Raw genomic sequence first — 13097 nt, forward strand, 5'->3', positions numbered from 1 at the left:
ATCAAGCCCAACCCCCTACCATCCAGGAATACACAATCAAAGCAGCTGTCTAGCCTGCTCCCTGGAACCCTTTTCATTGGGATTGGCAAGGACTGAACCTGGGACATAGAGCAGGACATAGAGGTAGGTGGGGCTGAAAGAGTTCTGACAGAACTGTGACTGGTCCAAGGCCACCCAGCAGTGGAGGAGTGGGGAAATCAAACCTGGTTCTGAAGGTTAGAGTCCACTGCTCTTAACCACTACACCACGCTGGCCAGCGGACTACAGCCTGAAGGGTAAGCTGTGTAGGACATCAAATTGCAACCAACTCAAAGCAACCCTCGGACCATGAGCAGAGGTGGTTTTCCATTGCCTTTGTCTTCCTAGCAACCCTAGAATCATAGAGTTGGAGAGATCCCAAGTCCAACCCCCCGCAATGTAGGAACACACAATCAAAGCACTCCTGACAGATGGCCATCCCGCCTCTTTTTAAAAACCTCCAATGAAGGTAGTGCATTCCACTGCGGAACTGAGGTTGTGCATTCCACTGCCGAACAGCCCTTACTGTCAGGAAGTTTTTCCTGATGTTCAGGTGGAATCACTTTTCCTTCACCTTGAATCCATGACTCCTGGTCCCAGTCTCTGGAGCAGCAGAAAACAAGCTTGCTCCCTCACCAACATAGCAACCCTATCATGTCACCCTGTTCTTCCTTGGTGGTCTCTCATCCAAGGGCTCACCAGGGCCGACCCTGCTTAGCTTCCAAGTTTCAATGAGACTGGGCTAGGCAGGGCTATCAGGCTGCTGAGGAAACCAAATATTTGGACTGAATTTCTGCAAGGGGGAAAAGGACAGTGGTGGAATAAGGGAGCACTGTTCTGATGTCAACCAGAACTAATGATGGTTTTGATTGTGGTTGGTGGGGAGGGAGCTCTGGCTGAAGGGCAGAACATTCACTTTACCCGCCCTGCTGTGTCCCAGATTCAGCCCTTGCCATTCCCAGTCAAAAGGCTTCCAAGGAGAATGCTAGACAGTTGCTGGTGCAAGGCAGACCAATAGTCCTGCATTCACTCTTGTATACAGAAAAAACCAGCATGGCTCCAGTACAGTGGATGGCTTAACCTTTCGTCGAGACCCGAAAGTGCCCAAAATTCGCAACCCCAAAACCCAACTTATTTATTATCGCAAAGTGCCAACACGGCAATTCTAATTCCCTGAATAACTTCGAGGTCTTCAGTTTAGAAAACAGTTGAGCCTCTTACAAGGCACCGCTACTCCGGGAGTAAGCTTGGTGCAGTAGCTCTGTGGCTTTGCTTTGAAGCTTTCACTGCAATTCTTCCAGTAATGTGGTGGATCACTGGCCCTAGGAGGAGGCTTCTACTCGCATTTCAGAAGCAAGCCCCATTGCCAGCAACCGAGCTTACTTCCAGGTAAAGGATCACACTTTAGTTCTGCGCATGAAAATCAGTGGGGTTTAACAGTGATTAACAGGGTTACCTACACTGCTTCCCCAAAACTAGGTCTTAGGTTTAATGCTAATAATCGAGCCCAGTGGCCCAGGCCAGCCTAGATGTGTGTGTGTGGGGGGGGGGACTCTGTTTGTGCGTGCCCACAGAGAGGGCTCTGAATGCCACCTCTGGCACCCTTGCCATAGGTTCGCCACCACTGGTCTAGTATCAAACTAGCACTGGGAAGATCCAGGTTCAGATTAAAACTCTGCCATTGAACTTGCTGGATTGGCAGTCACAGCGATGGTGCTGTGGGTTTTCCGGGCTGTGTGACCGAGCTCCAGTAGCATTTTCTCCTGACGTTTCGCCTGCACCTGTGGCTGGCATCTTCAGAGGATCGGATGGTAGTAAAGCAAGTGGAGTATAGGCACCTGTGGAATGTCCAGGGTGGGACATTCCACAGGTTACATACATGTCTCATACATCCACATGTAACATACATATGTTACATACCTATGCGAAAACGAGTGGATTCCACTTACATATGCTAAAATGGGTGGATTCTACTTAACACATGCAAATTGCGCTTGCAAATTGCACCCTTTACACTTGTTAACCAATGAAAATGGTTCTTTCTCCCACCCTGGCCATGCCAGAAGGGGCTGATGGGAATTGTAGTCCATGAACATCTGAAGCGCCACAGTCGGACACCCCTGTGGTAGAACCTTCAGATTGTAGCTGGAGATCTCCCATTACTACGACTGATCTCCAGAGATCAGTTCACCTGGAGAAAATGGCCACTTTGGAAGGTAGAATAGATTATAACCCACTGAAGTCCCTCCCCTCCTTAAACCCTCCCCTCCTCTGGCTCCACCCCAAAATCCTCAAGTATTTCTCAATCCAGGGCAAGAAGAAGAAGGAGGAGGAGGAGGAGGAGGAGGAGGAGGAGGAGGAGGAGGAGTTTGGATTTATATCCCCCCTTTCTCTCCTGCAGGAGACTCAAAGGGGCTTACAATCTCCTTGCCCTTCCCCCCTCACAACAAACACCCTGTGAGGTGGGTGGGGCTGAGAGGAGCTCCTGAGAAGCCTGTGATCAGCTCCAAGGTCACCCAGGCCAAATGGAGTGTGTGGGAGTGTACAGGCTAATCTGAATTCCCCAGAGAAGCCTCCACAGCTCAGGCGGCAGAGCTGGGAATCAAACCCGGTTCCTCCAGATTAGATACACGAGCTCTTAACCTCCTACACCACTGCTGCTCCTACTTTTCAGGTAGCGTGCCCACTTCAATATTTGGGGGGGGACCCATTTGCAAATTAACTCCATGTAATTCTGCCTCTCTCCAACATAAAACACCAGAATCTCACAGCAGTGGAACAAGTTCAAAAATATATATTTTTTGTTTTGACAGATGTATAGCAGTAGCGAGCAACAGAACGTGTCTGAAAGCGATTTTATACATTTGGCAGAGGCAGAGCCACATTTTCCATCACTCCTCCTCTCTTAGCAACCTTGGAGTTGCAGTCCCCTTTTCAGTCCTGATCCGTACCTTTGAGAGCCATTAGACTAACGCATTGTATCATACAACTCTGTGTGTGTGTGTGTGTGTGTGTGTGTGTGTGTGTGTGTGTGTGTGTGTGTGTGTGTGAGAGAGAGAGAGAGAGAGAGAGAGAGAGAGAGAGAGAGAGAGAGAGAGAGAGAATTCAGTCACGTTTTCTGACCTTAAGGTACTGTTGGATCATAGCCAGCTTTAGCCTCTTGATCGCCTCTGAGTCGTCTGGATCGGCTTTGATGCGGTTGCGCACGACATCTCGTGTGAAGACGCCCACGCTGTTCTTGCTCTCGGCATTGACTGGTTTACCACTTTGGAAGAACTCCTGAGTCAGGTTATAGACCTGTCATAAGAACATAAGAACATAAGAACAAGCCAGCTGGATCAGACCAGAGTCCATCTAGTCCAGCTCTCTGCTACTCGCAGTGGCCCACCAGGTGCCTTTGGGAGCTCACCTGCAGGATGTGAAAGCAATGGCCTTCTGCTGCTCCTGCTCCTGAGCACCTGGTCTGTTAAGGCATTTGCAATCTCAGATCAAAGAGGATCAAGATTGGTAGCCATAGATCGACTTCTCCTCCATAAATCTGTCCAAGCCCCTTTTAAAGCTATCCAGGTTAGTGGCCATCACCACCTCCTGTGGCAGCATATTCCAAACACCAATCACACGTTGCGTGAAGAAGTGTTTCCTTTTATTAGTCCGGCCTCTGCCTGGCGCGGCCCGGACTCCTGTCATGATACAAAAGAAGCCAAGTTCCTAAAGGAGGTCCAGAAAGGTGGGCAGGTCTCCATGTAAGCCACAGACTCAACCATCTGCCCCTGCTAGTCATGTTACTTTTCTTCCCTCTTTCCCCAAACCACTCAATAGCACAATTTTGACAGCAGAAGCAGCAGCAGCAGGAGGAGGAGGAGGAGGAGGAGGAGGAGGAGGAGGAGGAGGAGGAGAAGGAGGAGGAGGAGGAGGAGGAGGATTTTCTCTCCTGTAAGGAGACTCAAGGTGGTTTATAAGCTCCTTTCCCTTCCTCTCCCCACAACAGGCCCCTTGTGAGGTAGGTGAGGCTGAAAGAGTTCTGAGAGAACTGTGACTGGCCCAAGGTCACCCACCAGGAATGTAGGAGTGCAGAAATACATCTTTTTCACCTGCCACACAGGTGGAGGACGGGGAATCAAACCCAGTTCTCCAGGTTAGAATGTACCTGCCTTAACCACTACACCAGTGCTTCTCTGGGCCTTGGCATCATACTGCTCAGTTTTCACAAGCCCCCTGTGGCTTGGAAGAGGACCACGCATTTATAAGACAAGCAAAACTGCATTCAAATCAAGTTAGCCGGTTAGCCGGGGCTGAGTTTAGCGCCCCTTGTTTTCTTCTCGTACCTGGCTGAGAAAAGGCCCTGATTTTTTAAACTCAAAGCCCAGCTGCTGCGGCAGAATCTCCTTATGAAAGAAAAAACACTGCTGTGCTAATCCACGCCACTGGCGTGACCCTAATTCCTAGCACGGAAAGTGCCGTTCGGAATGTTCTAAGAGGATCCGACTAATGCCTCTGCCGAGCACCCCCCACACACAGCCCTTCACAGACGGGACCACTGGCAAGCTTGACGTGAAAACAAGAAACTCGAAGTTTGGCTGACTTGTTTTTCTTTTCTCCCCACACACACACACCCTTTATTGGCCAGCTTTCTTTTCTCCCCCCCCCCTTTTTAAGGCCAGCCAGCTTATGGCAATCCCTTGAGTTATCAAGGCAAGAGACCTTCAGAGGTGGTTTGCCATTGCCTGCCTCAACTCTAGACATCCTTGGTTGCCTCCCATTCCAGTACTAATCAGGGCTGACCCTCCCTCGTTTACTAGATCTGACAGGGAGGGGGGAGGGAGGGAGGAGGGAAGGAGGGAAGGAGGGAGGGAGGGAGGGAGGAGGGAAGGAGGGAGGGAAGGAGGGAGGGAGGGAGGAAGGGCGGAAGGGAGGTAGGAAGGGAGGAGGGAGGGAGGGAGGGAAGAGGGAGGGAGGAGGGAAGGAGGGAGGAAGGGAGGAGGGAGGGAGGAAGGGAGGGAGGGAGGGAGGGAGGAGGGAGGGAGGGAGGGAGGGAAGAGGGAGGGAGGAGGGAAGGAGGGAGGAAGGGAGGAGGGAGGGAGGAAGGGAGGGAGGGAGGGAGAGAGGAGGGAGGGAGGGAGGAGGGAAGGAGGGAGGAAGGGAGGAGGGAGGGAGGAAGGGAGGAAGGGCGGAAGGGAGGTAGGAAGGGAGGAGGGAGGGAGGGAGGAGGGAGGGAGGAGGGAAGGAGGGAGGGAGGGAGGAGGGAGGGAGGAAGGGAGGGAGGGAGGGAGGGAGGAGGGAAGGAGGGAAGGAGAAAAGGAGGGAGGGAAGGAGGGAAGGAGGGAAGGAGGAAGGGAGGGAGGGAGGGGAGGGAGGAAGGGAGGAGGGAGGGAAGGAGAGAAGGAGGGAAGGAGGGAGGGAGGGAGGGAAGGAGGGAGGGAGGGAGGGAGGAAGGGAGAAGGGAGGAGGGAGGGAGGGAGGAAGGAGGGAGGAAGGGAAGGAGGGAGGGAGGGAGGGAGGAGGGAAGGAGGGAGGGAGGAAGGAAGGAAGGAAGGAAGGAGGGAGGAAGGGAGGGAGGGAGGGAGGAGGGAGGAAGGGAGGAGGGAGGGAAGGAGAGAAGGAGGGAAGGAGGGAGGGAGGGAGGGAGGGAGGAAGGGAGGAGGGAGGGAGGGAAGGAGGGAGGGAGGAGAGAAGGAGGGAGGGAGGGAGGAAGGCATATTCAAGATGGCTGTTCCCTTATTGTTCCCTTTCCACCAGGAAAATAAAAACATCAATATTCTCATGTTTTTTGCCCCGGTGGGGCTAAAATCAGTGTGAAGAGAGGGGTTTTTCCTAATGAGAAAACAGAAGCAGAGGAAAGGGTTAAGGAGTCTTTTCACTCTCCCAATCCTTGAAGAAGTGCCCAGCCGGACTGAATTCCAAAAGGAAAGCAAGCCTTTCATGGGGGCTTTTTTCTGTCACCTTAATATGCTGTTTGACTCTGAGAACAGCTATAAAAAAAGGAATGCCCCCAGCAAGTCGCAAAGAGCACAAAGGCTCATTATTCCCACAAATAAATAAAAGAGCAACGGCTGTGACAGCAACAGAGAAAAGTGTCTGGCAGAGCGGCAGCGCAGCCCACTTTGCAGGCAGAAAACCCCAGGTTCTATTTCCCACGTCTCCCGTTAAAGTCTCAGAGAGCAGCCATGTTGGTCTCCAGCATAGCAGCTGTCTCGGAGTCCAGACGTACCCCAGAAACCGGCATCATGTTCAGGGTATGGGCGTTTGAGACCAACCTGATGTGTCTCTGAGGAAGGCAGCTTTAATCCTCAAAAGCTCATGCCACGAAAATCTAAGATGCTGTTAGACACCAGCTAAGCCAGCTCCAATAGCAACACTAGGAAAAGCCTCCTGCTCTCCTGGCCTTGGGATCCTGCCCCCAGCAGGCTGGAGTGAATGGGTTTAGGTGATCCAGTGATCTGTCACGGTATGCAAGCTCTGTACGTCCAAAACCAGCGGGTTTTGAAAGGATTAAGGAAAGGGAGGAGGAGGAGGAAGAAGAAGAAGAAGAAGAAGAGGAGGAGGAGGAGGAGGAGGAGGAGGAAGAAGAAGAAGAAGAGGAGGAGGAGGAGGAAGAAGAAGAGGAGGAGGAGGAAGAAGAAGAGGAGGAGGAGGAGGAGGAGGAAGAAGAAGAAGCAGAAGAAGAAGAAGAAGAAAGAAGAAAGAAGAAAGAAGAAAGAAGAAAGAGGAGGAGGAGGAGGAGATGAAGGAGGAGGAGGAGCAGGAAGAGAAGTTTGGATCTATACCCCACCTTTCTCTCCTGTAAGAAGATTCAAGGTGGCTTACAAGCTCTTTTTCCCTCTTCTCCCTACAACAGACACCTTGTGAGGTACATGTGGCTGACAGAGTTCCAAAGAACTGCGACTGCCCCAAAGTCACCCAGCAAGAATGTAGGTGTGCAGAATCTGGTTCACCAGATAAGCCTCTGCCACTCAGGCAGAGGAGTGGGGAATCAAGCCCAGTTCTCCACCTACTCCTAACCACTGCACCACGCCGGCCAGTGCTTCTAAACGCCCTTTAGCCCCCTGCGGCACAAACCTCGTTGTATAAATCACTGAATTCTTCAACCACATCTTTCGGGATCCTCTGACCATTGTTAGTGAGATGATAAGCCACTCCGTTCTTGGAGTACAGGCTGATCCGGCCGATGCTCCGCTCGCTATCCGTGGTCTCCTCGAGTAAGCCATTGTCTTCTGCTAGATGATAGACTGGATTCCCATTTGAACCATGAATCCACGTGGCTCCCAGTTCAAAAGTCGCGTTTCCTGGAGGAGGAGGAGGAGGAGGAGGAGGAGGAGGAGGAGGAGGAGGAGGAGGAAGAAGAAGAGGAGCAGGAGGAGGAGCAGGAGGAGGAGGAGGAGGAGGAGGTCGTCAGCGGGAAAGAGAAACAGAGGGAACCTTTTAAAAACTCAATGATGCTCCTTTTTGAAACGGAAAAGAACAAAATGTCAGCTGATGGGGAACGGGAAAATATGTAGCAAACACCGTCTGCATAACAAAACAAAACAAAAATTATGGTCCTTTCCTTCATGAAGTCATCTAATCATCTTTCAAGGCCAATGACACCTAAATCCAATCAAACCCACAAGTTAAGTCCTAAACGGCACAGGCCTAGTTACTTGAGAGAGATCGTCCGCTCATATATTCCTGCCTTGGCACTGAGGTTGGAGGGAGAGCTCCCCCTCCCCAGTTGTTCTGCCCCCTTCAGAGGTGAGGGGGGATAGGGGCAGGCTGGAGACCCTTCTCATTCGTGGCCCCAACACTGTGGAATACCACCAGCAGTCAGGGGAGCGTATCTAATTGATGGAGATGCATTCCTAGCTCAATTTAATTGCTACAAGATATATGTAACCAGCCTGCTGTATGCTATCACTGGCGTTCTGGGACATTCTTTCCTTGATCTTTGCTTTATGGCTTTGCACACCGAGTAGATAACTAGGCTTTCCCCTGACACTTTGGTCTCATGGGAAACGGGATTGTTTTCGGTGTCCTGTGGGGGCTCTGTCTCTATCTATTGCCGACCTTGGGACGCCTTAGCTCCAAACTAACTCTTTCTCACATTCCTTGGGAAAATGGGAGGGGGAATTAACATCGGAATAAAACAGGTAGCAAAAGTCAGGTTCCCCAGAACTGGCTTTGTGCAGCTGACTGACCTATTAATAAACACTGCTGCTCAACAGTACAGAGCCCATTTATTGTTTCAAGGTCCGAGACCTAACACCAGCCGCCTACTCTCTTGGGAGTTTCAGCACCTGGATTACTAGCCTTTTCACCTGAGCATTTGACTGATTCCCCCCTCCCCCCCTTTGCTGGGTTGAGGGGGGAGCTCGAGGTATCCTGTACACTCCTCTCACTTGTGAGGGTGATTGGGTGGGTGGGTGGGGGGTTAGAGTCTTTTATGTTTTCCGATTGGTTTTATAGTGGTTTTACTTTTGTATTGTACAGGATTTTATTATGATTTTTATCGTAACCCGCCCTGAGACTATCATAAAGGGCAGAGAATAAATCTAAACATAAGAACATAAGAACATAAGAACAAGCCAGCTGGATCAGACCAGAGTCCATCTAGTCCTGCTCTCTGCTACTCGCAGTGGCCCACCAGGTGCCTTTGGGAGCTCGCACGCAGGAGGTGAAAGCAATGGCCTTCTGCGGCTGTTGCTCCCGAGCACCTGGTCTGCTAAGGCATTTGCAATCTCAGATCAAGGAGGATCAAGATTGGTAGCCATAAATTGACTTCTCCTCCATAAATCTGTCCAAGCCCCTTTTAAAGCTATCCAGGTTAGTGGCCATCACCCCCTCCTGTGGCAGCATATTCCAAACACCAATCACACGTTGTGTGAAGAAGTGTTTCCTTTTATTAGTCCTAATTCTTCCCCCCATCATTTTCAATGGATGCCCCCTGGTTCTAGTATTGTGAGAAAGAGAGAAAAACAAGAGCAACAACAACAACAATAATAATAATATTCTGAATGGGCATGAAAGATGGACAATAAAGAAAGCTGACTGGAAGAAAGCAGATTCCTTTGAAATGTCAGGTTGGAAGAGAGTGTTGTGGATAATGTAGACGCCCTCGAAAAACAAATCAGTGGGTTCTTCATCCAATCAAGCCTGAACTGTCTCTGAAAGCTAAAATGAAGAAGAGTTCAGATGTATACCCTGCCTTGCTCTCCTACAAGGAGTCTCAACAAGGCTTATAAACTCCTTTTCCCTTCCTCTTCCCACAACAGACACTTTGTGAGGCAGGTGGGGCTGAGAGAGTTCAGTGAGAACTGTGACTAGCCCAAGGTCACCCAGAAGGCTTCATGTGAAGGAGGTGGGAAACAAATGCAGTTCTCACCAGGTAAGAGACCACCGCTCAGGTGGAGGAGTGGAGAATCAGACCCAATTCTCCCGATCGGAGTCCACTGCTCTCAGCCACTACACCACGCTGACTAAACTCACATAATGCGAAGACAAGAGTCACTGGAAAACATAGTAATGCTTGGAAAGGTGGAAGGAAAATGAAGACTCGATGTGAGATGAATTGGGTCTATAAAAACAGCTCTCCGTGATACCTGAGCAAGGTTGTTAACAATGGGATGTTTTATTTATTTTTATTTTATTTATTTATTATATTTATATACAGCCCTCCCCCGGAGGGCTCAGGGCGGTGAACAACAAGATAAACAAGATACACAGGTAGAGCACAAATAAAAACAATAAATATCAAAATTAATTAATAGTAATCATAGCTCTATATTCATTAAAACCAACCCCATTGAAATGCAGCTTCTAAATACCAAGCGGCCTACTATCAAATCCCCTAAAAGAGGGGGGGAGGGGAGGGGAGGGGGCGGTAGAGTCCACTGATGTTATGGGGGGGAGGACATCGGGAGTGACCTGAAAGCACTTAACACACACAAACACACAGAATTTTGTCCAAATATCCCAGCGTCCCTGCATTGCCGAGAACATGATCACATCATGTCTGGCACTTGCTGGAAATGACGTCGCCAGATCACCAGCTGTGCTCTCCTAGTATTTGTTTCCTGAAGTTAAACATACCCCAACCCCCACTAGTTGACAGGTACCGGCAATGCTGCCTCCGCCCCAGGTAACTGGCTCCGTCGTCAAACTGCATCTACTGATAAGGTTTCCCAATTGAAACGTACCCTCCTGTAACTTAACTGTAACCCTCCTGTAACCTCCTGTAACTTAAACCCGTTCGATCTTGTCTTGTTCCCTGAAGCGGCAGCAGCCAAGTGTGCCCTCTGCTAACTGGAGAGAGACACAAAGAAAGTCTGCATGGTGTAACTGTTAAAGCGTTGGACTAGGATGAGGACATCTGGGTTAAAATGCACACTCTGCGTGGTGTAGTGGTTAAGAGCGGGTGCACTCTAATCTGGAGAACCGGGTTTGATTCCCTGCTCTGCCGCTTGAGTTGTGGAGGTTTATCTGGTGAACCAGATTAGCTTGTGCTCTCCAACACAGGCCAGCTGGGTGACCTTGGGTTAGTCACAGCTTTTCAGAGCTCTCTCAGCCCCACCCACCTCAGAGTGTTTGTTATGGGGGAGGAGGAAAGGCGATTGTAAGCCCCTTTGAGTCTCCTTACAGGAAAATGTTCTATCATTAGCTTTTGTTCTTCTCAACGAGGCATGGGTGCCATACCCCACGGGAGCAGAAATGCTACTTGGACTTCCATCTTGGGTACTGTAGGGATGCTAAAACCTACACACAGTACCAATCCATGCATGGAAGAAAAAGAAGAAGAGTTTGGATTTATATTCCCACTTTCTCTCCTGTAAGGAGACTCAAAGGGGCTTATAACCTTCTTTCCCTTCCCCCCACCCCCACAACAAATACCCTGTGAGGTAGGTGGAGCTGACAGAGCTCCAAAGAACTGTGACTAGTCCAAGGTCACCCAGCTGGCATGTGTTGGAGAGCACAAGCTAATCTGGTTCACCAGATAAGCCTCCACAGCTCCAAGTGGCCGAGCGGGGAATCAAACCCGGTTCTCCAGATTACAGTGCACCTGCTCGTAACCACTACACCACGCTGGCTCTCTCGGAATCACAGATGCTGTGGAGCCCCAGCAGTACAGCCTCCGGGTCTCACGAGAAAGGTGCAGAGTTTGCATGAGAAGTGCCTCATGTGTGCTCTTCGCAAGAGCCTGAGACTCTGGTGTGCGTGTTCAGAGATTCTGCCTGTAAGGAAACGGTCTGCAGGTGTTGATCGAAGAAAGAGCCCCCAAAGGATTCGAATTATTAAGTGCTTCCCTCCTGCCGAACGGCACATGCTGCCCGGGAGTTATTTTCGACACGACAGCACACAAACGGCTTCCCGTTCGAAGGCCGGTGCCAAATCTCACCGCGTTCTCAATCCCCAGCGGAAAGGTCGGATGCCGGGACCTGTCGAGCATCCTCTCTCGTCGACGTCCCCTCCTGAGAGGGCTCGCGAGACGTTCGGGTTTAATTTACTGCCGTGTGTTTATCGACTGCGCTGCAGGGTCTGACGTCAGGACTGGGCCGAGAGAAGAGGAAGAGGGCGATGGGTTGGGGCCCCCCCCCCCCCCCGCCCCGGTAAGAACAAAGAATGGGGCCGAAAATAAAAGCCGGCTAATTGCGGTGAGGAAGGCTTTTCAGCACGGCAAAGGAAGTCGTTGAGAGAACGGTCAAGGGCAGATTAGCAAGCTCATCGCTATAATTTTTTATGTCTGCCTAATACAGGGGTAGGGAACCTTTAACACTCAAAGAGGCATTTGGACCCGTTTTCCGCGGGAAAAGAAAACACTTGGAGCCACAAATAATTTTGACACTTAAAATAAAGATAACATTGTATATATAGGGGGTTTTTTTTACCTTTTACTCCGCTCATTCTGAGAAGCGCATGGATGCGCCCGCCCTGCTGCCTGCAGGGCGGGCAAGGATGAAGCCAGCGGCTCGGCCTCACCGGGCTGCCGCCGGAAGCGCCCACCCCGGGCTCTTAACGGGCGGGTGAGGGAAGCTCACGGGCGCGGCCCAGCCAGACCGGTGGGTGAAGAGGTTACGCTTCCGGCTCTGCCATGCCTCCGCAGGGCTGGGTGCAAGGATGGGGCCGGCAGCTCGGCTCATGGAGCCACAGTGCAAGGGCAGAAGAGCCGCATGCGACTCTCGAGCCGCAGGTTCCCAACCCCTGGCCTAATATATTGGGAGCAGCCTGAATTATCCAGACTAGCCAGATCTCGTCAGATCTTGGAAGCTAAGATCTTGGAACCCCGGTTAGAACGTGGATGGGAGACCACTGAGGAAGTCCACGATTGCTACAGAGAGGCAGGAAATGGCAAACCACCTCTGGTCATCTCTCACATTGAAAACCTCAATGGGGTCACTCTAGGTCAGTTGGGACCCGACAACACGTAATTATTATTCATTAATACCTATTCATCTTGCTTCGTCCTCCAAGGTGGTCAAGCTTCTTCTTCCCTCTGTGTTATTCGCACGACACCCGTGCAAGGCTGAAACTGTTCCGAACCAGGGAGCGTTCCGATCTGGGGAGCGTTACGGCCGAGTAGGGCTCTGTTGCCCGGTTTCCCTCATTCTAGCTCACTCTGCTGTAGTGGTTAAGAGCAGGTGCATTCTAATCTGGAGAACCGGGTTTGATTCCCCACTCCTCCACCTGAGTGGCGGAGGCTTATCTGGTGAACCAGATCTGTTTCTACACTCCTACATTCCTGCTGGGTGACCTTGGGCCAGTCACAGTTCTCTCAGAACTCTCTCAGGTCCACCTACCTCACAAGGTGTCTGTTGTGGAGAGAGGAAGGGAAAGGAGCTTGTAAGCCACCTGGAGTCTCCTTACAGGAGAGAAAGGTGGGATATAAATCCAAACTCTTTTTCTTCTTCTGACTATGGCACACTTCATCATTTTTATTTGGAGTGGATTTACTGTAAGATGCTTTGCAGGCTTTGTGCAAGAAACGCTGGGAGGTAAAGATTTTAAGGAAATAAGTCTGCCCGGAGCTTCTGGGAGCGGAAAGGAAGATGCAGCCTGATCTTCCATATGAAAAGGTCAGCAGGCAAACTGTGGGCTATCCAGTTTCCATTTTT

At 50.7% G+C, this 13097-nt stretch overlaps 1 protein-coding gene across 1 annotated transcript in view; it reads right to left on the reverse strand.

Annotated features, from left to right (window-relative positions):
• Positions 1-13097, reverse strand: part of SMOX (spermine oxidase) — a 56777-nt gene that overhangs the window by 9582 nt on the left and 34098 nt on the right. The window contains exons 3-4 of the mRNA XM_048510025.1: positions 7075-7301; positions 3142-3315 (exon numbers count right to left, since the gene is read on the reverse strand). Of these exons, the coding sequence (XP_048365982.1) occupies positions 3142-3315; positions 7075-7301 (401 nt within the window). The remainder of the gene's footprint in view (positions 1-3141; positions 3316-7074; positions 7302-13097) is intronic.

The sequence above is a fragment of the Sphaerodactylus townsendi genome, linkage group LG10, assembly GCF_021028975.2.
Source record: "Sphaerodactylus townsendi isolate TG3544 linkage group LG10, MPM_Stown_v2.3, whole genome shotgun sequence".
NCBI lineage: Eukaryota > Metazoa > Chordata > Lepidosauria > Squamata > Sphaerodactylidae > Sphaerodactylus > Sphaerodactylus townsendi.